The sequence below is a fragment of the Eulemur rufifrons genome, chromosome 8 (genome assembly GCF_041146395.1).
Source record: "Eulemur rufifrons isolate Redbay chromosome 8, OSU_ERuf_1, whole genome shotgun sequence".
NCBI lineage: Eukaryota > Metazoa > Chordata > Mammalia > Primates > Lemuridae > Eulemur > Eulemur rufifrons.
This window is the reverse complement of record NC_090990.1, coordinates 85,056,210-85,080,785: the sequence shown is the minus strand read 5'-3', so window position 1 is coordinate 85,080,785 and position 24,576 is coordinate 85,056,210. Positions and strand designations below refer to the sequence as shown.

Genomic DNA, 24,576 nt, shown 5'->3' with positions numbered 1-24,576 from the left:
GCAAATCTGGAAGAGGATCTTATAAAAGAAGAAAATACAAAGTTTTAGTATTATCTCAGTTGAATAAAAAGAATTATATGCTCAGAAAAAAAACTTCAGTGTTAAAATGGTTATATCTGGGTCATGAAATTACAGAGGTTTTTTGTTTTATTCTTTCCTTTTCCAGGTTTTACAATGAATCAACATAAGATAGTCCCATGTTAAGCCAATAAAGAAGGTAGAGAGTAATTCTTGTGGTATTTTACTATTAAAAATAAGTGTAAGTCAAACCCAAAACTTTATACACCAAATCTTATAGTTTACTTGCTGCAGTTAACTTACTGAATCTAAGAGAAGAGTTAAAGGATTTCTCCACCAGATAAATCAAATGTGCTAATAATCTCCCAATGTGTTTAACCAGTATTTTGATGCCCTCTGTCATAGTAAAAGTTGGTAACAAGTAGTAAGATGAGATGATTGTAATTTATCTTAATAGCAGCAGATTAGGTACTGCAGAAGAAAGGATTAGTGAACTTGAAGACATAACAATAGAAAGTACCTAAAATAAAATACAGAGAGAAAAAGACTGGAAAAAATGAATTGAGTATCAGTGAGCTGTGGATAACTTCAAATGACCTAACGTATAAATCCCCAAAAGAAAGGGGAGAGAGGGACAAACGAAAAATATTTGAAGAAATATAGATGAAAAAATTTCTAAATTTGATTAAAAATTAAAGCCACAAATTCAAGAAGCTCAATAAACACCAAGCCCAAGAAACACAAAGATAACTACACCAAGGTGCATAAAAATCAAATTCCTTAAAACCAGTGATAAAGAGAAAATTTTAAAAGTAGCCAGAAAAAAGGACACATTATATTTGGAGGAAGAAAAATAATAACAACAGACTTCTCTTCAGAAACAATGCAAACCAGAAGATGGTGTAGCAACATTTTTAGAGTACTAGAAGAAAAATACTGCCGTCTGAGAATTCTATATTCTGTGAAAATATCTTTCAAAAGCAAAAGTAAATAAAGACTTTATTAAACATACAAAAACTGAAAGAATTTATCACCAGCAGACCTGCACTACAAAAAATGTTAAAGGAAGTCCTTCAAGCAGAAAGAAAATGACATCAGATGGAAATTTGGATGTGGCATCTACTCAAGCCTCTGGCAACTGCTAACCTATTTTGTTCTCTATGTATTTGCCTATTCTGGATATTTCATATAAATCAAACCAGTATGTGGCTTTTGTGTCTGGCTTCTTTCACTTGGCATAATGTTTTTAACGTTCACTTTGTAACGTGTATCAATAAGTACTTCATTCTTTTCTGTGTAGGAATAATGCCCCATTGTAGGACTATACTACATATTTATCTGTTCATCAGCTGATGGACGTTGAGTTGTTTCTACATTTTGACTATTGTGAATAATGCTGTTATGAACATTTATGTACAAATCATTGTGTGGACATACATTTTCAGTTCTCTTGGGTATATACCTAGGAGTAGAACTGCTGGGTCATATTTTGTACTTCTAAAATGAGATTGTTTTGGAGTCTGATTCAAGCTACACTTAGTACCTTGAGACATATTTGCCTGTTTCTGAAGTTCAATGAGCAATACAAGGAGTGCTAGGGCCGTGTTCCTTTGCCATTGGAAATACAGAGGCAAAATGGAGAAATTTAAAAATGGTGATTGTAATTTTCTTTCAGTCCCATCCCAGTCATGTTACCTTCTTTTCCTTCTTCTTCTTTTTTTTTAAAATTATTTTTTCCTATCCTATCCCATCTCTTCTTTGTTTCCTGTGCAAGAACATCATTTATAGTTTATGTTTCTTTTTCCAGGCATTTCTAAAATGTATATTGATGTCATTAAAGGAGAATCATTGATCATTTGTGGCTTCATATCCATTTTTTTTGGAATTTTTCGGAGCAACTCAATACCCATTTCTAGGTTTACAGGTAAGAGCATTTTTTTTGTCTGTATATTTTCTAAAATCATTCTCATTAAAATTAAAATACATTCAAGATGTCTTAACTTTGCTGCTTTCCCTATACCTTACTTTTGGACCAATTAAAATGATACATCAGGTGCCAAGAAAACAATTATAGTCAGCCTTCCGCATCCAGGGATTCAACCAACCACAGAAGGAAAATTTTTAGAAAACAAATAAACAACAAAAACCCAATACAACAACAGAAAAATACAAATTAAAAAACAATACAGTATAACAATTATTTACATAGCATTTACCTTGTATTAGGTATTATAAGTAATCTAGAGATTTAAATCATCATACTTTTAAATCAAATGTACAGGAGTATGTGCTGTAGGTTATATGCAAATACTATGTCATTTTATATCAGGGACTTGCATCTTCAATTCTGGTATCCTCAGGGGCTTCTGGAACCAATCCCCCATGGATATCAGAGGTATGACTGTATGTGTTTTCTTGGAAATTAAGGGGGAAAGAATGTTAATGATTTCGTCTCTCTCAATATGCATAAATGCATGTGTGCACACATGCACAGTTGTGTCACCTCCTTCAGATTTACTTCTTTCCTGTATCAGTCTGAATCTCAATGAGAAATAGTGTGGTCCTGGATTAAAATCTGAGGGTGAAAGCAGAATGGTTCATGTAGTCCTGGAGAATCTGGTCCTAGAAATGACAATAGCCAGATTCCTGTGGCAAAAACTCATTGGGAGATGGCCTTGCTAGGTTTCCAAGGGTGGTATTAGTAGAGAAGAAAGGGGGAAAAAAACACAGCACACCTCTTTTGCCAGACTTTCCAGAGACACTCCCATCTGCTGCAGAATGAGGCCCCCACTCAAAATCTCAAGAGCAAACCAAAGTGCACAGTCCCAAATGCCATTAATGAAAAGAAAGCAAAGTTATAGCTCAACTTTTTGTTTATTATTTTCTCTTTCCTTCTTTTGTTTTTTTCTAGAGTTACCTGTAATCATGGGACTCACTGTGGACATTTTTGGAAGCATAATATTCGGAAATTGGTGTGCAAAAATCATTAAGTTTATATTGACTGACCTTTTTAGCAATGTGCTGACTGATATCATTCTCTGCTTTTCAATGGTGTACATGACTTTCTACATTGGTAAGGCAGAAACAAATACAAAAAATGCTGTCCTTAAAGTAAGCTTTACATATCTTTATTTTTTCCTGATCTTGAATCCAGTTACTTCTTTCTCACATCTCCTTCTTTTTGTGGGCCCTCTGTGTGTCTTGTCATGTTGTCTTACTGCCACCTCTCTCTCTTTCCTGGTCTCTCTTAATATCCTCTTTATTTCAACTACATGTCCCTTCCCCTTGCAGTCTTCTCTGTGGTTACTTTCTTATTCTTTTTGAGCTCTGCCTTAGACCTTATGTATAGTCACCGGAAGTCAGTCTCCTGGAAGAAGAACCAACACTGAGCTCATTCCTGCTCTGACCCCGAGCAACCTCTTTGTAAAAAGGACAAAGTTGGAAGAGATGCTCCTGAGGTCTTTTCCAGCTCAACAGCCTTTAATTCAATGGATACCAAATTGAAAAGACTGTAGAAATGGCGGCTCTTACCTGAGGCTAGTAGGCAGGAAAGGAGAGGGTATATTTCTGTCTGGATAAATATGTCTATCAGGTATATTTACGTCTGGAAGAGAAGCAGGAGAGTGGAATAATCACAGGAGTTAAGAGTGCCCAGCACTGGTGGACCTTCAGCTAGTACAGTTCAGTGAAATCCAGGGAATTAAAGTGTTTACTGGCCTGCGGTAACCAGTCTCCAAGGGTCATAGTAACTGTGGCCAAACTGTCAAATTCTGCCTTTGCTCTCATCTCACACAGTGAAGCAACTTCCATCCATGAAAGAACTCATGTTTCAAGATGGAGTTTTTCATTCAGTTACCCCAAAGCACTGCTTTTTCTAAAGATAAATTGCCACCTGGGAGTTGCTCACTACCCTGAATCAGTAAAATTATAGAAAATATTCTATAATTTTAGAAACTGAAGGCTCATTTCCTTCAACTCTCTTCATTTCTTTTCTCCCCCTGTGAAGCTTTTATGGATGCCTTAAATGTCTGAAGGAAAAATTTTAATTTAATCTTTCTCTCTGCTAGACTGTGAGTTCCTTGACATGGAGGCTGTCTCTTAGTCATCTTTTTATTTGTTCTCTTTTCTAAGTTCGGAGCTTGCCATATGCCTGATAGTAATTTAACACGTACTGGTTGAATAAACCAATACTAGTCCTTGAAGAGCTTTGGAGTTAGGCAGACTTGGAAAATTACTTCACCTCTCTAAGCTTCAGTTTCTTCATCTTTAAAAGCGGCATAATACCACCTCATATATGGAGGGTACTGCAGGCACTAATGGGATAATGTGTGCTGTGTGACTCACTTAGCGGGTGTGCTGGAGATAGCTCTTACTGGCTGGCTGCATTATGCACATCTCTTTCCATCTCTCTGTTCAAGTGACATCATGCTGGTAGTTTGAAATTGGCCATGGTGGGGGTCTTTACACTATAGAAATTGGAAGACACTACAACACTACAAATCAGGGCTTCTTCCCCCATGCCCCCCAAAAGCTGGTTTTAAACATTTACCAGCACACCACTGGGCTTAAGGTAGGGCAGTCAATAAATGTGGATTCACTTCTCCTTTACTTCTGAAAAATGGAGGCACTTTCAGTCAATGCGTGGCATCCTCCTATCAGATGTATGGGGGCGTGAACTGAGGACATGGGGATAGGATGGGGTTCTTGAGTCTTTAACATCATTTCCACATTAGAAGATTCCCAGTCCTGATATCCAACTTTTCAAGTTGGGATAGGGTTGTCATCTAGTTAAACAGTATGGATTCCTTATGCTCATTTGGGTATGCAACCAAAAAGCTTAATCCGTTCAGCTCAATTCAATGCAAATCAAATGTTTACCAAAAATATATTTAAACATTATGAAGTCTAATTATTTTGTGCTAACTAAACAGTATCATAAAATATTTGCAGCTGATTTCTATGAGTGTTTAATTCACATAGCTGTAGAGTATAAGATCTTTAAACAAATGAGCCACTTTTGACTTAATAGAGTGCAGAGAACTGAGCCAGAATCTTGGTTCTAGTCTTAGCTTTAGCTCCAACTAGCTATGTTACTTCACACAGTACTTTAGCTCTTTTGGGCCTCAGTTCCCTCACCTGTAAAATGAGAAAATTGAGTTAGGTAGTGGTGGGGTGGTAAACTGTCTCTCTGGGGATAAAGAAAAGCCCTGATTTGTAGTGTTTGCCAGTTTTTATGGTATAAATTCACCCACCATGGCTAATATCAAGGATGGCTTTGGTCTACAGCTGGCTCCCACAATTACCGAAAATGTAACAGCTGACTTTCCTGAGCAGGTACAAGGTCTCTAAGTATTGGCCTTAAAGAGATTTATGATTTTCTCTAGAACTTATGCCTCTGAGATTGTAGCTACTACCAGCAGAAAGGGAATATCTTTATTTTGGTTGCATTTGTTTAGGTAAGTCTTACTGCAGGGTGTGAATCACTGAGAGAAGGTAGGAATTTAGCATTAACCACTCAGGCTTACATACAAGAGCTGATAGGAAAGTACTCAGCCCTATGATATGAAAAATAGTATTAAAAATGGCTGGATCCTTTCTGGACTGCTTTTGTATATCCCCAAGGCAGGACTCTTGGTCAGGACTGATTTTGTCCAATGATTCTTTGTAGCTTCAAGGCATCACTGTGCCCCTACTCAGAATGAAGCTTGCTAGGGAGCCTCCTGGTACAGTTTGAATTGTGTTCCCTCAAATCCTAACCCCCAGTACCTGTGAAAGTGAACTTATTTAGAAATAGGTTCTTTGCAGATGATCAAGATGAGGTCATTAGGATGGTCCCTAATTCAATATGACTGGGTCCCTTATAAAAGGGGAAATTTGGACACAAGGACAGACACACCTAGAGGGAAGATGATGTAAAGACACGGGGAGAATGGTAACTACAAGGTAAGGAATGCCTGAGGCTACCAGATGCTCAGAGAGAGGCCTGGGGCAGGTTCTCCATCGTGGCCCTCAGAAGAAACCAAACCTGGTCACGCCTTGATCTTGGACTTCTAGGCTCCAGAACTGTGAGACAATACATTTCTGTTGTTTAATCAGGAATTAAAAAGCCACCTCAGGAAGTCTTTTACTCTTACACTTAAGTTCCCGGTAGCAAAGTCAGAAACAGGCACTGTTAGGAGAAGTTCCCTTGCCAGAAAGCTAAAACATAGGTAAAATTCTCACTTCACATCCTCTAATGTAAACATTTCGGTCACAGTTATCTATTTTTGTTCTTTTCCTTCACTAATAAACACACCATCAGCTGGCTTCAGTCCAGAGAACATCTGATTGCGGTTAGAGAGTCACCTCTCCAAGCACGTATAGTAATTTCTATTTTTGTTGCTATTGTGTTAAATTCACGAAACTCAGACTTTTACAAATCACTCCACTCGTATCAACACATTCATTCTTTTTCATGAAATAATATAGTCACAAAATTGTGCAGACATTGCAACACGACAAAGGAGGCAATGCTTCTGGAGCATGGTTGGTTGACAGGTGACGCACCTAGGGATATTGCTATATCGGCCTATGGAAAAAGTTTGAATTTAGTGCACAAAAGGCACTTTAGGAGCGTTGATGTATAATTCAAAAAAGAGTGTGAGTTATATAAAAGTCCAGGCTAGAGGCATTCCAAGATGGGGAGAGGGGAGGGTCTATCCTAGCAGGGGGGATATTTTATCAAGTGACATTACTTAGAATTTCTGGGGAACAGAGATAATAAAAAGCAGGAGGACTTTTAGTCAGTTTTATTACCATTTTAAAAGTCTACCAACCATGCAACCCTTTCTTGCCTGTGACTGGGCTGATTATTCCCGCTGTTCCTTCTTTATAAGATACTAATTATAGAGAATTGGAAATAAGGTTTTGAGAGGCAGTTTCCCTGTCTTCACAGTTTGCAGCACCATTGGTTTTACTATCATTGATTATTAATTAATCACTTTTTTGGAGACTAAAAATTGAGTCTCACTATGTTGCCCAGGCTGGAGTGCAGTAGTGATTCACAGCCGCGATCACAGCTCCCTATAAACCTCGAACTCCTGGGCTCAAGGGATCCTCTACCTCAGCCTCCAGGGAAGCTGTGACTAAGGCGCACACCACCGTGCCAAGCTGTCATTGGTTATTTAAGTTACATTCAGTTAAATAAGTAGATAAAAAGAAGCCTAAAGTGAACTCAGGTGATTAGAGAAACAAAGGAATGATAAAATCCTCTTTAAATTAATAAACAATATTAATTTACTAAGCAATAAAGTGATAAGATAAAACAATTAATAGCATAATAATATTGATTATCATTTATTCATTGCTTTAAAAGTGTGCCAAGCACTTTTTATGTTCTCTAATTCAATCTTCACAGCAACTATATGAATCATGACTGTTTTACACTTATTTCCTAAATGCAGGGGCACTGAGGAGAAAGGGGAGGGTCGCATTCCAAGAGCAACCAGCTCTGCCCTGCCCTAAAGCTCTTCCATTCCTTCCTCTCACGTTCTTTCCCTTCCTTTCTGTCTGACTTTTTAAAATGTGCTATTCGATGACTCTGCAGCCTAAGACTGTTGGTGTTTATGGTATTCAGACATTCTTCATGCTTGGTTTTCCTGCCTCAGACTACATTTACACCTTTGTTTACAGCCCAGTGAATTACAACTTTAATTAGGGAAGGCTATATCAGGTAAAAGAAAAGCAGGCTTCAGGAACTGCAGTCACTAAGGAAGCACTGAATTTGGCCCATAACTGCTAGCACATGTAGGGCAATGTTTCTGAGGTGCTTAAGGAGCACCTTGAGGGCTAATAAACTTATTTTTCCCTTGGCCCTATTCTCAATGATTGTCTACAGCAGGGCTTGGCAAACTACAGCCTCTAGGCCAAATATGCCTGTTTTTGTACCGCCTGTTAGCTAAGAACAGTGTTTACATTTCAAAATGGATTAAAAGTATCCCAAGAATGGAAAAATAAGCACCACATGTACTCACCAGCAAATTGGTTTCCCTGATCATCACCTAAGTGCACATTTGGGAATCACACCAATCGGGTGTTGGGCAGATGTGGGTTGGGGAGGGGATGGGTTTATACCTACATGATGAGTGCGATGTGCACTGTCTGGGGAATGGACACGCTTGAAGCTCTGAAGCTCTGACTTGGGGGGGGGGCAGGGCAATATACATAACCTAAACTTTTGTACCCCCATAATAAGCTGAAATTTTTAAAAAAAGAAAGTAAACGAATGAATAAGGTAATTTCCAACAGTAATAAATGTCCTAGAAATGAAAAAAAAAAAAAAAAGAAGACTATTTTGTGGCATGTAAAAATTATGTGAAATTCAAATTTCAGTGTCTATAAGTTTTATTGGACACTCATTCATTTACATATTATCTGTGGCTGCTTTTGCACTACAAAAGTTGAGTTGAGCTGTTGTAACAGGCACCATATGGCCCACAAAGACTAAATATTTACTATCTGGCCCTTTACAGAGAAAGTTTGCCAGCCCCTGATCTACTGGATTAGGCCACTCCCTTGAAGCAACTTTACAAGAACTGCTACTCTTAAGTTTCCTACCAATTCTTCACTCAAGATAAAGTACGTCAGTGTATAGATTTAAATGCATTTAATTTTATTCATTTTTTTTTTCTCCCCAGTGGAATTTTTGGGAATGTCAGGCGTTGTTGCTTTAGTCACTGTAGGACTGAACTTAGATTCCTTAACCTTTAAACCGAAGATCAAGTTCATAATTACTAAGTAAGTTTCCTATTATGTACTTGGTAGAGATCTCATAGAAGTTTAGTACGTAAGGAGTCTCGCCTTCATGAACATCAGTAAAACTCCCTTTAGGTAATTTTTTTCTACCTTTAAATTTTAAATTTTGCTACCAGTTATCTTTAAGGAATTTAAGGTACCAACAATTGTTGACGTTAATTGATATTCCTGTAATGAATAAAAGATCAGTGGCTCAGAGACTATAGTGCTTTTAAATATACACAACTCTCTGATAAAATTTTACTTTGAACTGTGGAGATTTAAAAAAAATAAAGACTTTTTCTCTTGGTTTCCTTCATAACGTACCTGAATGACAGTATACTATTATGGGAAAGCTGGAAAAGAGAAGTAGCAAAAAGATGCAGCACTAGCAAAACTTCTGCCCTTTACTCCTGCTGATGCAAATTGTCACGCGGACATCTCTGCACAGAGGGAAAACCATTTGCTGATCTTCTCAGACAATAAATTAGCCATTCTCTGAGGGACTATGATGAATTACAGAATTGGTTCAGAATTATTGGTCACCAAATCATATTCTAGTGTGGAGATTCTCAAGTCAGATGAAAGCAAATGTCGAAATGAGAAAAATAAGGCATAATCCTGAGTTTTCCCATGAAAATTAATTTATTTAATGTAAAGGACTATCCATTCTTTTGAAATGATGTCCTTCATACTTTTCTGTTGTTCAAAATGTCCTTTCTTTTATGAAATTCCAGTGATAGAAGATGGTACTTTCTTTTTCTACTTAGCAAAATAAAAAAGTCAAATTGGCACCTATAACTATCCCACTTTTGTGTGTCTGTGAATAAAACTTTACTGATTTTTTGAATCCAAAAGCTTGGAAATAACTAGTTCACAGAACATACACTTGGTGTTGTGTCTGAATTTAGACAGGTTCCTGAACTCAGTCATGCTTTCTGTCAGCATCATTATAAATTACTTATTCTATTCTCTCAATTGTTTATTCTTTTACCCATTCAGCCAATCCTTTCTAAATGTCTGCTGTGATCTGGATATTGCATCTTAGGGTTGGGGCTATGAAAATAGGACCCTTCTCAGAAGGTGCTCATTGTTAAGTGGTAGACATATTTATATAAGAAAGTAATGGTACGTGTGAATAATTATGTATTTATTGGGATCCTACTATATGTAAGGAAATTTTTAGGTCCTGTGGAGAGATTTTAAAAAGTATTCAACTCGCTCAGTTATTCCATGACTTCTGAATTTTCAGTAAACTAAGCAATGAGGTTTGGGGTCCCCCCACTCGTGCCTTTGCCCTATAGGAGTTCTGAGGCAGATGAATCAAGAGAGAGGCATCATCACCCAAGGAATCAAGGATCTCCTTGATTGGGGTAACGCTGTATCAGAGAACTTGGTTTATATCTGCAGCAAAAATGAGGCTTCCTAATGCTTCTTTCTGAGTGTAGCTCTTGAGACCCACCTGCAAGGATACTGGTTTATGGGCAGACACACTCACCTAGTAGGCTGAAAGGGAAAGTCCTGAGAGGAACAATCGAGAGACAGGAGGCCTTGAGATCTGCCTGTAGATCTCACACCTGGCCCTGACACGGAACCAGACAGAGCGGAGGAACACGGACTCTGCTGAGGCCTTGGCCAATGCCCCCACCACTGGGCTGTGGTCACTGAGTAAGAATCTCTTGGGGTGGGGGGGTGGGGCTATGTGTGTAGATATTTAGAATGCAATCTGGATGATTCTAATGCTTTCTTCTGCGTAAAAACCACGGTGGTGCAGACGTTTGGCACTGTAGGGATTCAGAAGAGTGCTTAAGATGGTTTCATGGACAGCATAGGATTTAGAGTTAGCCTTACAAGACTTTTAGGAGTTCAGTAGATGGGAAAGCAGACAGGAGAGGCGTTGAAAGTAAGGGGAAGAGCACATGCAAGTCACAGAAGGAGAAGTTGTGCAGAGGGCATTGAGATGATCTTTTCAGTTATGGCAAAGTCAATGTTAACCAGGTACCTCCTTGAAGCAACCCCAGCTCTGGGCTTAGCTGTGGCAGGCCCAACAGTTGATATGCTGCCGGCTAATCCCAGAGAAACGGATAAATCATCAACTTGGGGAGGTCCTCATTTTTCTGTCTTGCTCTTATTATTTTGCTGTGAAAAGCAGCCCATGGGTATTGGTATGATGAGAGTAATGGAGAATATGGAACTAGGTGTTTTCAGATCCCACAAAATACTTTTAAATGTTACTGTAACAGAGACAAAGGCAGGAACCTCTGCTAAGACAAGCATGGTAGTTATAAGATACATGATTTTATGTGAAAAGGAAAATGTTTTTAAAATACATTGCTTAAAAATGTCATTTCCTTTTCATTCATCCTAGGTTTTTAACAATGTTTTCATCTGTATACCAACATTTAATATATACTTTCTTTGGCATTGTGATTGGATGTGGAGAAACCAAGTATTATACGTTTTACACCATAGTTTTCACGTTCATCTTATTTACAACAGTGACTTTGGCTAGGTAAGAATTATATTTTAAAGTTTGTTTTACTGAACTTAGGTTGTCAAGCCCAGAAGTAGAATTGGGAATCAGGCGAGTGTAGCAAAAAGTGCCTCAGACATGCATTCAGGAAACCTGCGTTGTTGTCAAAGCCTTGACAATAAGCTTGCTGTGCAACTTGGGTAAGTGTTTATTTTTCAAGATTTCATTCATAAAATGAGAAAGGGTAGACCTGCAGCATTGGCATCACCTGTAAGCTTGATAGAAATGCAAATTCATGAGCCCATCCCAACCTACTGAATTGAATCTCTAAAGACGAGATCCAGGAAACAGTTTTAACCTACTCTCTAGGTGGTTAAAGTTTGAGCACCACTACACCAGATTCATGGCTCTTAACATTTTTGTTGACTTTCATCATCATTAACTATCATCAATAGCTATGATAGAGCCATTTATTAAACACTCACCATGGACTATATGCCATTAGTGTGAATACAACCCTGCGAGATAAATGTTATTGCATCATTTCACAGATGAAGCCAGAGAGCTTAGAAACTTGCCTAGAATCAACCAACTTGTAAGGGCAGAGTTGGGATTTAAACCTGACTTCGTGAGCATGCTTCTTCCAAAATGCCGTTGCCCACTAGTGGTAGTCGTGTCTGTCCTAAGAATTCATGGCAGTGTCTCTGAAAACTCAGGGTAGTGGCCAAGGGAGCTTACCTTATAAGATGTTCTCATGGAAGCTTGCATCTGCTGACACAGAGGCACTGCGTGCAACTTAGATAGTCAATCTCACACAGGAGAATATGTACACAGTCCTGTGTGCCACCCCTATCCCCTACCCCAACAGTGTTGGGCCTAACATTGGTGCCAGCCAGCTGTACCTATGCAGCTGACAAATCAGTGACCATCTTATCTTTTCTCTGGCTGTCTGTCTGGACCTCTTAAAAAATCATTTTTAAATTAGTCATTGCTCCCTAGCATATTTCTGGGTCCAAATCCCATCTCCCACACTTATGAGCTTTGTGTCTGTGTGACTTTGGGCAAATACTTAATATAAGTTCCAACTTACTTATCTGTAGAATGGGCATAATAACAGAACTATCTCAGAGAGTTGCTATGAAAATTAAATGAGGTAATGCAAGTACAAGAGTTTAGCACCATGCTTGGCACATAGTAAATGTTCAGTAAAGTTAAATTTTTACTATTATTATGGCTATCCTTACTTCCTCAGGATGCTGGAATTGAAACTTCAACATAATGGCCGGGCGCGGTGGCTCACGCCTGTAATCCTAGCACTCTGGGAGGCCGAGGTGGGCGGATCGTTTGAGCTCAGGAGTTCGAGACCAGCCTGAGCAAGAGCGAGACCCCATCTCTACTAAAAATAGAAAGAAATGATTTGGACAGCTAAAAATATATATATAAAAAAAAAATTAGCTGAGTATGGTGGCACATGTCCATAGTCCCAGCTACTTGGGAGGCTGAGGCAGGAGGATTGCCTAAGCCCAGGAGTTTGAGGTTGCTGTGAGCTAGGCTGACGCCACGGCACTCACTCTAGCCCGGGCAACAAAGCAAGACTCTGTCTCAAAAAAAAAAAAAAAAAAAAAGAAACTTCAACATAATGAAAGAATTTCCCAAAGAAATGATCTAATTTTAAAACTAAAACATTATTAAATAATAAAATTAAAACATGACAACAAACCACTGTATTTGTTTTTTCAATCAGCTAATATTTATCAAGCATCTATTACATGTCAGGCATTGTTCTAGGTGCTTAGGACACTTCAGTGGACAAAATAGCCCTAAAAGACAAAAATTTCTGTCATTAAAGAGTTTACACCATGATAGGGGTTTTCAGACAAAACCAAAAAGCATATGAAATAATGAAAAGAAAGTGATAAAGACTATGAAAAACAAACAAAGCAGGGGGAAGGATTTGGTTGAGCCAGTATTGCATAGTGGGCTGCATTTTAAATAGATATTCAGGGTAGGCCTCACAGAGAAAAGGTGACATCTGAGTGAAGATCTGAAAGAGGTAAGGGAGCCAGGCAGACAGCAGGGGGAAAAGGCTTTTAGGAAGAGACTCATCGCTGTGTAGGCCCCAGGGGAGGGGCCGGCCTGGCATGTGCAGGAAACAGTGGGGAGGCCTTGGTCACTGAATAAGAGAGAGAGGAGAGCAGAGGAATATGAGGTTAGAGCACTAATTATGAAAAAAAAGAGAGAGGGGCCGGGTGCAGTGACTCAGGCTTGCAACTTCAGCAATTTGAGAGGCTGAGGTGGGAGGATTGCTTGAAGCCAGGAGTTCAAGGTTATACGGAGCTATGATCAGGCCATTTGCACTTCAGCCTGGGTGACAGAGTGAGACTCTGCCTCAAACTAAAAAAGAGAGAGAGAGAGAGAGAGAGAGAGAGAGAGAACACCATACTGAATGATTTTTTGAGCTAAGAAAACTCCTGGAAGAATGTACACCAACCCCTTAAGAGTGGTTAATTTCCTCTGGAGAGGCAATAAAGTCAGGGCATTTTGGCTTTTTAAAATTTCATATACTTCTTTACTATTTCAAATTTTTGCAATTTTGATACATTGATTTTATAATTTAAACCAAAGATAAAATAAATAATCAAAACCCGATTCATACAAATCTATAAGAAAAGTAACCAGGTCTCCAATAGATTTATTTACAAAGGGTATAAATTCATAAAAGAGGAATTATGAATAACTAAAATATTTTTTTAATTTCAAACTTGCTAGAAATTAAAGATATAAAAAAATGAAAAGTGGTCCCATTTTTCAGCCATAAAATCAGTGGTTCTACAAACCATAACTTTGGTCCTGTGAGAGAGTGTGATGGAAGGGACCCTGCTGGACAGTGTCCCTGCCCCCCTCACCAGCCACCTCAAATGACTCTCTGGCCCTTTCTGTCTTCAGTACAGACAATGCAGGACTTCTTCAAGTCTCTCAGACACTGTCCCTTCAGGGCCCTTCCAAGCTGTCCTCCTGCTGCCCTTCACCCTTGGCCTGGATGCCTTTTCATCCTGCAGATGTCAGAATAGATGATACTTCCTTAGGGAAAGCCTCGCTGCTTCCTGCCCCTGCCACCCGCCACCACAGGCCAGGCACTGCTCTTCTACGCTCTTTGGAACTGTGTGATTCTCCTTGGTAGCACTTAATGCAGGTATGACAGGATGCTTACTTGTACCATTGATGATTTAGTGGTTGTCTCCCCAGTGTGATGTAATCCTTGAGGGCAGGAATCTTGATCTCTACAACATCCGTAGGTATTCTAGAATAGAATTTTTATACATATCTGTTGAATGACTAAATTTTATCAATAATCTTATAAATGTTCATATTCCATTCTAAGAATGTGATTATTAAAAATGAACAATGTACTCATCACATCATATACATTAAGTACATATGTGCAGATTTTTATATATTAATAAAGCTGTTAAAAATATTTTAGAAAATGTAGACAATGATTTATTCAAAAGGTCTTCATTGTAGTTACAGTCATAGTGATGAAAAGTTAGAAACAACCGAAATGCCCAACTGCTGAGGGGTGTGAATTGTGGAGAATCTTGTACTTACCTTTTATGAAATCACTTACCCTTGATGTGTATATTTTTAAGACTAATAGAAAATTGTTACTAATCTGTTAATAAACTTTATTATGTGGCAAAACTTTGAAGCATATTTAAAATTAACAGCCTTTGAAGGTAGACTGAAAGCTATGAATTTGTGAGGTTATTTGCATTTTTGATAATCAGAAAAATAAAAATTATGAAACTCATTAAAAGGTATCTTAAAATTATTCAGACTTCAGGATTTGGCTTTGATAAGTTACAAAGTTAGGAAAGAAAGTACAATTGATTTCCACCTTGACAAAGTTTAAGCTGGCCTCTTTGATGTTGAAGTCAGCGCCTCCAGGGAGCTCTGAATTCTCTTCCGTAGCCATTGGGGACATGGGCCAGTTTCTGACTGGGGCAGTGACATGGATGACCTCAATGAATTTTTTTCCATATAGACTTAGTAGGACTTCTTTAAGTCCTATATATATGGGGCATATAACTTAATACCTGTTATAATAGTGCCCAGATCTTAGTATACAAAAAATAAGTTTCTATTTTTAGAACTGGCTTTACTGTGTGACTATGAAGTGGACCCTGGTGGATTTAGTTTACATACAGTTAGGTAAATTCATTCCAATCCAGTGACTTCTCAGGCCAGTTAGTTATGGTCTAGTATGTTATATACATACATGAAGCCACCTCTGATATTGTTATTTTCTTTTTTTTTTTTTTTTTTTTGAGACAAAGTGTCATTCTGCTGCCTGGGCTAGAGTGCCGTGGCATCAGGCTAGTTCACAGCAACCTCAAACTCCTGGGCTCAAGCGATCCTTCTGCCTTAGCCTCCGAAGTAGCTGGGACTACAGCCATGTGCCACCATGCCTGGCTAATTTTTTTTTCTATATGTTTTTAGTTGCCCAGATCATTTCTTTCTATTTTTAGTAGAGACAGGGTCTTGCTCTTGCTCAGGTTAGTGTCAAACTCCTGACCTCAAGCGATCCTCCCGCCTTGGCCTCCCAGAATGCTAGGATCACAGGCAGGAGCCACTACGCCCAGCCTAATATTGTTCTTTTCAGCCCTTGGGTTGGCACTAAAAGTGATGGGGGGGTGTGGATCCCTTATGTGATCGGTCAGTCCTTCAGTCCTTGTGGGAACGGGTGGAAGCGGTTGATCCTGTTCATGTGTGATTGGCCAGTCATGGTGGCAATGGGAAGGGACTAGTGATCTTCTTTTTATCTGGCCAGTCCTGTTCTGGCACCAGTAGTTGATGTCCTTGAAGGCTGTTCTCTGGACAGGGGCTCTAGTCAGGACTGTGTTGTGTCCAGCTCCCTTAGGTTGGTGATACTCCTGAGAGATTGGCAGACTTCCTATTCACACGGCAGGCATCAGCAGGACCCCACATTTCTCTGAACAGCTTCTCCCACCTTGAAGTTCTCCCCTTTGAGTCCCTGACTTTAGATCTATTGGAATTATTCAGGCTTTCACTTTAGTGGGAAAACAGCATGTCAGTCACCTCTGCTTACAATTAGAGAGTGTCATTCCATGTCTTCTCTTTCCCTTCCTCCTCCCTGGTGCCCCAGACTGAGGGTGGCATAGAGACACTGTTTCCTAGCAACTATTTTTTTTTTTTTACATTTTTTTTTATTCTTATTTCAGCATAGTGTGGGGGTACAAAAGTTTAGGTTACCTATATTGCCCTTGCCCCCCCCACCTCCCCGACTCAGAGCTTCAAATGTGTCCATCCCCTAGACAGTGCACATTGCACTCATTATGTATGTATACACCATCCCCTCCCCAACCCACATCTACCCGACACCTGATTAATGTTATTCCTAAATGTGCTCTTAGGTGATGATCAGTGAAACCAATTTTCTGGTGAGTACATGTGGTGCTTATTTTTCCATTCTTGGGATACTTCACTTAGTAGAATGGGTTCCAACTCTTTCCAGGAAAATACAAGAGGTGCTATATCACCATTGTTTCTTATAGCTGAGTAGTACTCCATGGTGTGTATATATATATATATATATATATACCACATTTTATTAATCCACTCATGTATTGATGGACACTTGGGTTGTTTCCACATCTTCGTAATTGTGAATTGTGCTGCTATAAACATTCGGGTGAAGATATCTTTGTTATAGAATGTCTTTTGTTCTTTTGGGTAGATGCCCAATAATGGGATTGCTGGATCAAATGGTAGGTCTACTTGTATCTGTTTAAGGTATCTCCATATTACTTTCCACAGAGGTTGCACTAGTTTGTAGTCCCACCAGCAGTGTACCTAGCAACTTTTTAGTCTGGGGACAGAGGATACTGGTTTAGCCAGTTCTACTTCCAGGTCTCTTGGTTGTACAGCTATGCAAACTTGCCTTAAAAACATAAGTGGCCTTTCAACTTAGAAGCCAAAGAATATGGTGCTTTTTTTCCACTGGTCTCTGGTGATATCTCTCACCCCCACCTCCATTCCAGGCAAACAGTAACCTCATGTCTCTTCACCTAAAAGGAGTAACTTTATAAACACAACAGGTCTTGCTGTTTGAATTCTCAAGGGCCACAGACAGTATCTCTCCTCAAGAAGTTTATCATACAGTCAGAAGGATAAGTATATACATAACTGGAACATAAGAAAAGATAAGCATCATAAGGGAGGCTTAATAAATGTGTTATGGGGCTTCATAGCTAGTTGTGGGGTTCTATGGAATGCCCACTTGGTGCCAGATTTACATATTCAAAGGAGTCATAGATTGGGTTTCCTGGGAACAGATTATGAGAGAGTTGGGAGACTGTGGCAGAAGGTATTGGGCGAGCGAGGAGGCAGCATGGGGCAGAGGGAGAAGCTGACCCACAGCACAGTTTCACTTGAGGCTCAGCTGAGCTATGGGAAGCTGTGAGTTGGGAGGGCTTTTGGAGTTGTCCCGCTTTCAAGGCAAGAGGTCAGACCCTGGTATCCCTGCCTCATGCAGTCGTTGGCCAAGGGCCATCTCTTGAAAGAGAAACAACTTTGAGTGGGGCAGGTTCCTGAGTGCCGGGGCAACGTGCAGTGAGGGACAGAGCCACGAGGGCCCACTAAAGCCTTAGATTCCTACCAGGTGGGGAATTGATATGTCAGCCCTGAAGAGAGTGCCTAGGTGAAATGCCACAATATCCTCTGTAAAAGGGGGTGTGCTTTTTGTAATATGTTGGTGTCTTTTTTTTAACTTCTTCATATATGACCTTCCCTCTGTATAGCCAAAAGAAGGAGTATTAAGGTTTTATAATGGAATGCCAAAATAAAGAAAGAGTTTGTATTCAGCTTTTGACTTCCAAATATTTCTGAAACCCCACAATGAGATAACAGTCCTGAAAGCCAGGCTTTGCTGAAGATGAGAATACTTTGCTAAATTCTGAAAGTACCTTTTTTTAAATATCAAGAGACAAGCTTGGTAGTTTAGGATTATATGTTTTTATTTTATGCCATAGTATAGATGATGGAGGATATGAAAACAAGAAAGGAAGTAGAACCATTGCTGGAAAGGGAGAGGTGAGAGGGAGTTGAGACTAGGGTGGGGATGCCATTTCACCTCAACCCCACCCCCACCCCCGCACCCCTGTTGGGAACTCTGAGAAAATGCAGCCTCATAGGGTGGCACGAGCCAGTGTACAGCTAATGCTACTGAGTAGAAACGGTTGGTTTGGTAGCAGAGAGTAAGCCTGAGATTAGGGCCTTTGATTCTTACTTAATCCCTTCATGACATGGGAGAGGTCCAGAAGTTCTTTTCTCCTCTGGGGAGAACTAAGAGATACTTGGTGAGTTTGCTAGAGGGGGCCACCAAAGTGACCCTGAGTTTGAAGCCTGCAAGGGAGACCATCCAAACCTAGGGTCAAATGGGAAAGGCAGCAGACCTCAAGGGATCTGCAGTGCTTATGGGTGGGAGGTCTAGTTGACAGGGGAGATAGTGAGACAATCTGAGCAATGATAATACCATGCACTGGCTTTGCTGAGAAAAATAGACCAAGGATACTTCCCAGTCAATGTGTCGAGAACAGGGGCCACAGGCCAAACACAAGACACCTAAATCAACAGACAGTTCTCTGCAACCTTCTCCCTGATGCCATGAGCTGTGTTAATTTTCTCCTATACCTTGTCTTGGAAATGCAGGGCAGGGGGAAACATCTTGGGAAATAGGAAAAACTGCTTTTTGTAGGGAACTTTGAATTGACTGTTTGCACAGGCAAGACCAAGGCAAATCCAAAGAGTCTTTTAAACTAGAAGAGACTAAGTTGTATAATTTGAAAATTTACATTTCTTTCTACCATGGAAACTTGTGTGCAAACTGAGATTGGTCACAGAGTATAAAGAAAGATACATGGCTTTTTGCACATTGCTTGACTCAGCTATACATCTATTATCTCATATCATCTTCATAACAACACTAGGAGATGAGAATTATTGCCTCAGTTTTATAGATGAAGAAATTGGCCAAGAAAAGCTAAGTACCTTCCCCAAGGTCAAATGGCTAATAAGTGCCAGAAATCTTGCTGAACTAATGGCTCCATTTCACTAGAGGAAAGGCTTTGATGGACAGAATCATCATTAAGTGGGCCCCAAACGTATGGGTGGGCTTTCCATAGAGACTTACTGAGAAAAACACTTCAGAGAGGATGAGACATGACAAGGAAATGGAAAGTCATGGACATAATAATCATTGCTAATTGAGTATTATGTATTGATACATAATTATACCATATGTAATTATGATTATGTATTGATCATGTATTGAGTGCTGACCACATACAAAGCATGATTCTAAACCCTATGAGTGTTGCCTCATTTAATTTAATTGTCACAATAATCCTTTGAGGCAAGTACAATTGTTATCATCATCTTCATTTTACAGATGAAGAAGCTGAGAGAGGTTAAATAACTTGCTTAGGTTTATGTAGTTGGTAAATGACAGGCCTAAATTTGACACAGGTAGACCGACTTCAGAGGCTCTTCTACACTGCCTCCCTGTTTTTGATATCAGGAAATGACATCAAAAAGTTGTCCTATTTTTGCTGGACTCTGATATTTTAGGGAAAGATTATTTAGTAAGGCTAAAAAGGTTGGTTAAAAGTCACTTTGCAAAAGGCTTGAATGCAAGGCAGAGGAGTTTGCCCAAATTAATTATATATTTTATAGGTAGTGATTATAGATTTTCTGTTTCTCAATGATAGGAATTCTCTAAATTGGCTTGTATAATTCCTAGCTGAGTAACTGATATGCAATATACTTTTTGAGGCTAAGAACATGTCTGATTTTACTTTTGCTGAAGTTTCATTTGTTCTAAATCATTTGAATAATAGTACTGATATTCTTTCAGTGTAGATCTCCTAAAGATAGATTTTAAATTTTGGCAGAAGATCCTACAGGGAAATGATCTGGAGAGCAAGAAGGCACAAATGGAAATTATTCATGTGACATTTAGTGTATGATACTTATGGGAGCTCAAGAAAAATTTGTTGGGTTAAGTTTACTAATGTGTCTACAATAATTTTACTTTTTGGTTATGATCTACATATTATCCCCCCATTCTAAATTCTGAATTCAGTTATTTTATGGCTTTTTGGGGAATAGAAGAGTTTGTCAACATTCTTTGAAGAGGTTTCCCTGCAGAAGTTTATCATCTAAGCAGTACACACTGGTGTTAATGATACTTCCTTATATTTGTTTAGAATTTCTAGCATTATTTTTCTGGACTTGAGTATTACATGCAAAATTTAGATAGCAGATTTGATTAGTTCCATGAAGTTTGAATGAATTATCAATAAACTGCATTGTTTTATCTTTCCTGAAAGTTTTTCTGTGAAATTTAGTATTCAGTATATGGTTTCAACTGTGAATAACATTAAAATACATAAGGTGTGATTTGTTTATTTTTAACATTTTTCTCTCCACAGATTGCTTACTATTTCCTTAGTGAGCCCTATTTTGATGTATTCAAGTTATGAATATAATTGGCGATGCGGAGTTGTTATCACATGCTCTGGAATTAGAGGAGTTGTTAGTTTACTCTTGGCTCCTGATATTTACAATTTGTCTGAAGAAAAAGTAGATGCACCACAAATGGTAGGAAAAATTATGTGTCATGATTTTTTCTTTTTGTTCATTTTTACTTATTTTGTAGCACTTGTCAAAGTATTCAATAATAAAGTTAACCAGTTTTGAATTAGATTTTTAAAATGCATTCTTTTAAGTAGGAAATTTATTTATATTGACAGCACGAAAGGGACCAATAGTCATGTAGTGGTTACGGACTTGGTGTTACATGAAATTGGGTGCCAATCCTGACTCTACCATTCACAGGCTGGGGACCTTGAGGAAGTTCACCAGCCTTGCTGAGCCTCAATTTCCAGTTGTGGATTGAGATGATGCATAGTAAAATACCTGACACAAATGCTGTTTTTCCATAGCTGTCAGAAAGCATGAAAAAAATAACGTCCTTATGAAGAATCCTGTAGCTGTTAGAACAAAACCTGAAACACTAGTTACATATACTGAGAGAAGAAAGATTTTGCAAATATTTCATCTCATTATATTTATGTCTTTAGGGCTAATTTAAAAAAATTAATTTCTTAGAAAATTCTTGCTGAAAACTCCATTACCTATAGTGAAACACAAAACTTGTGTTTCCTTTCTACTCTTTCTCAAAGCCTTTTTCCCATGGGTTAGCAGGTAGATTTCTGGGCAGTCTGGTGGTGGCAGCATCTGTGGTCCTGACACTCCAGGCAAGATCCAGAGAGTCTAGTGCATCTGCTGGCCACCCTGTGTGTTAGGGTACCTTGTCGTTTGTGACAGTACTGTGTGAACTAGTTAGAGAACTTGCTAGAAATCCCCAGGATCAGCCTCCCACCACCTCCCAGTGAAGTAGCCCGAAAACCTCCTTCTAGGAGGGAGAAAACCACTTGAATAATATGAACTTGAGACCACCTGTCTCTCTACCAAGGAATCCAGAAGTAGATGTACAGAGCTTCCTAATATTGTCTGATTTACAGTGGACTTTCTGTTCTTCACTATTTTGCTCATGTCCTAGAAGGCCCAAGCAGTACAGTGTTTTTCAAATACTTTCTTTTTGGAAGCAACTGTCAACCTCTCCATCTTGCAAGTGGAGAAATCAAAATAAGAGAGTAGCCTTCCATATGTACCACAATAGGAAAAGAACTCAGGTGCCCTAACTCCCAAAAGAGGAAGTGCTTTTTTTGATGGAGTAGCATATTCCTCACCACATATTTCCTGAGGATTTATATCTGTGGCCATGTCAGGGCATTAAGTTGGAGTTCTAGTATACCTGTTTTGCAAAGACTTTGAGTCCTTCCCTGTTCCAAAGGAAAAGTATAATAACCAACATTTGAGCTTCTTCAATTCTCTTTTATACAGGGAATTGGCCTAAAACCAAGTCAGTAAGAAGTTAACTAACATTTGATTATCATTTTACAGTGTGTCCTAATTCTGTCTGATGTTAAGAATCTCCTTGGCTCCACCCTATGACCTCTAGAATCACAACCTGCAGAGAAGGGGCTTGGGAGTCAGTATGTTTAACAAACACTTCAGGTGATTGTTGTTAGCAGTCAAGTTTGGGAAACACTCTCTGGAGAAGACACTGCTACTAACTCCATTTTTCAGTGAAGGACATGAGGCTTACAGTGGTTAACTGACCCCAGATCACATGGTTGAAAAATAGCACAGCCATAGCCTATAAAAGTGGTTGTCTTTCTGCTGCTGCACAGCACCCCTCCAGACCCCACCATGGCTCCTGCCTGCTCCTTCAGAGCTTCTTGTACAGCTAAAGTAAATGCCGGTGGCAGGCACACCTCCCTCCCCTGTCCACAGTCACCCTTGCCTGTTGTTGCTAGGCTTTCTCCCCACCCTGTAAGTTCCATGGTCATGTCTGTGATGCTACCACCTTGCTGTCCTTGCATGACTGCTGCCAAAAGTGGAAACTGTAGAGAGCTCTTTCCTCAGTGTCCTTAACCCAGGATCTATATGATGTATTTTTTTCCTCATTCAGATCAAAAATTAATTTCTGCCCCAGTACATTATATTCAAGCAGTGTCCACAGAATAGCCCTTTGGCCTCAACTTACTTATTAGGGGCAGGATTCAAAAATGTGGATTAAGATAGAATTTTGTTGGTGGTTAATTGAACAATCATTACCTTTGGAGATCTTATTTAATGTTTTGGTTCTAACTATTTAATGTGTTTTATTTTTAGTTTATATTCTATGTGCAAGCAATATCATTACTGACCATGGGAATAAATTCATATCTGATGATTTGGTCAGCCAAGACATTAGGTAAAGTATATGAATTATGCACAAATTAACTGGGGAGAATAATGCAAATAGGTTATTGTTGGGAGTCATGGGGACATTTCTCATGGAGCTCAAGGAATTGGTTTAGAAATTATTCATTTTCATTCACTCATTGTATATAGATGCTGTAGTAATTGGGATATTGGTTCTGCCTGTTTAACAGAAACCAATGAACAGAGGCTTAAACAAGACAGAGGGGTTTTCTTTCCCTTCCAACAAGAAGTCCAGACAAGTGAGATGGTTCTGCTCCACGAGGTTGTCCTGAGATCCAGATTCCTTTTCTTTTGTTGCTCCTCCATTCCCTAAGGTGTTGCTCTTATCTACAGGGTAGAAGCCTGCTCACTGCCACCATCTCTACAATCCAATTAACGAGAAGGGGAAAATGGTGGGGAGAGGGGTGTGTGGCAATGGAAGGTAAGCAGCTTTCTTTTAGGGGCACTCTCCAGAAATTATCTGGGGGAAAAGCTAATTGGGGAAGATTAGGCAAAATTTTATGGTAGGGTTTAAGTATAGTCTGATGTGCCATGACTTGGTCCTCAACTTTGCTAGTGCAGAGACCTGATTTTGTCAGGTATCTAAAATTGATCAGACTACTGGAGATTTACAGATACAGGCATACTTTGGAGCTATTGCAGGTTTGGTTCTAGACCACCACAGTAAAGCAAGTATGGTAGTAAAGTGAGTGTCTGCGCATTAAAGCGAGTATTGCAGTAAAGAAAAAATAGTCATACAAACTATTTGGGTTCCTAATGTACATAAAAGTTCTGTTTACACTATACTGTAGTCTATTATAATGCAATGGCATTATGTCTAAAAAACGTATATGCCTTAATTAAAAGTACTTTATTGTTAATGATCATCTGAACCTTCAGCAAGTCCTAATCTTTTTGCTGGTGGAGAGTGTTGCCTCTATGTTGATGGCTGCTGACTGATCAGGGTGGTGGTTGCTGAAGGTTGGAGTGGCTTTGACAATTTCTTAAAACAACACAACAGTGAGGTTTATGTCATCGATTGACTCTTCCTTTCATGAAAGATTTTTCTGCAGCATGTGATGCTGTTTGGTTCCATTTTACTCACAGTGGAATTTATTTCAAAATTGAAGTCAATTCTCTCAAATGCTGCCACTGTTTTATCAGCTAAGTTTATGAGATATTTTAAATCCTTTGTTGTCATTTTAACAATGTACACAGTATCTTCACCAGCAGTATATTCCATCTCAAGAAACCGCTTTCGGCCGGGCGCGGTGGCTCACGCCTGTAATCCTAGCACTCTGGGAGGCCGAGGCGGGTGGATTGCTCAAGGTCAGGAGTTCGAGACCAGCCTGAGCGAGACCCCGTCTCTACTAAAAATAGAAACACATTATATGGACACCTAAAAATCTATATAGAAA

At 39.2% G+C, this 24,576-nt stretch overlaps 1 protein-coding gene across 1 annotated transcript in view; it reads left to right on the top strand.

The window, feature by feature from the left end:
* SLC9C2 (solute carrier family 9 member C2 (putative)) overlaps positions 1–24,576 on the top strand; it is a 93,447-nt gene that overhangs the window by 15,384 nt on the left and 53,487 nt on the right. Inside the window, exons 5-10 of the mRNA XM_069479196.1 lie at positions 1,826–1,942; positions 2,930–3,091; positions 8,694–8,793; positions 11,159–11,302; positions 20,776–20,944; positions 23,087–23,168. Of these exons, the coding sequence (XP_069335297.1) occupies positions 1,826–1,942; positions 2,930–3,091; positions 8,694–8,793; positions 11,159–11,302; positions 20,776–20,944; positions 23,087–23,168 (774 nt within the window). The remainder of the gene's footprint in view (positions 1–1,825; positions 1,943–2,929; positions 3,092–8,693; positions 8,794–11,158; positions 11,303–20,775; positions 20,945–23,086; positions 23,169–24,576) is intronic.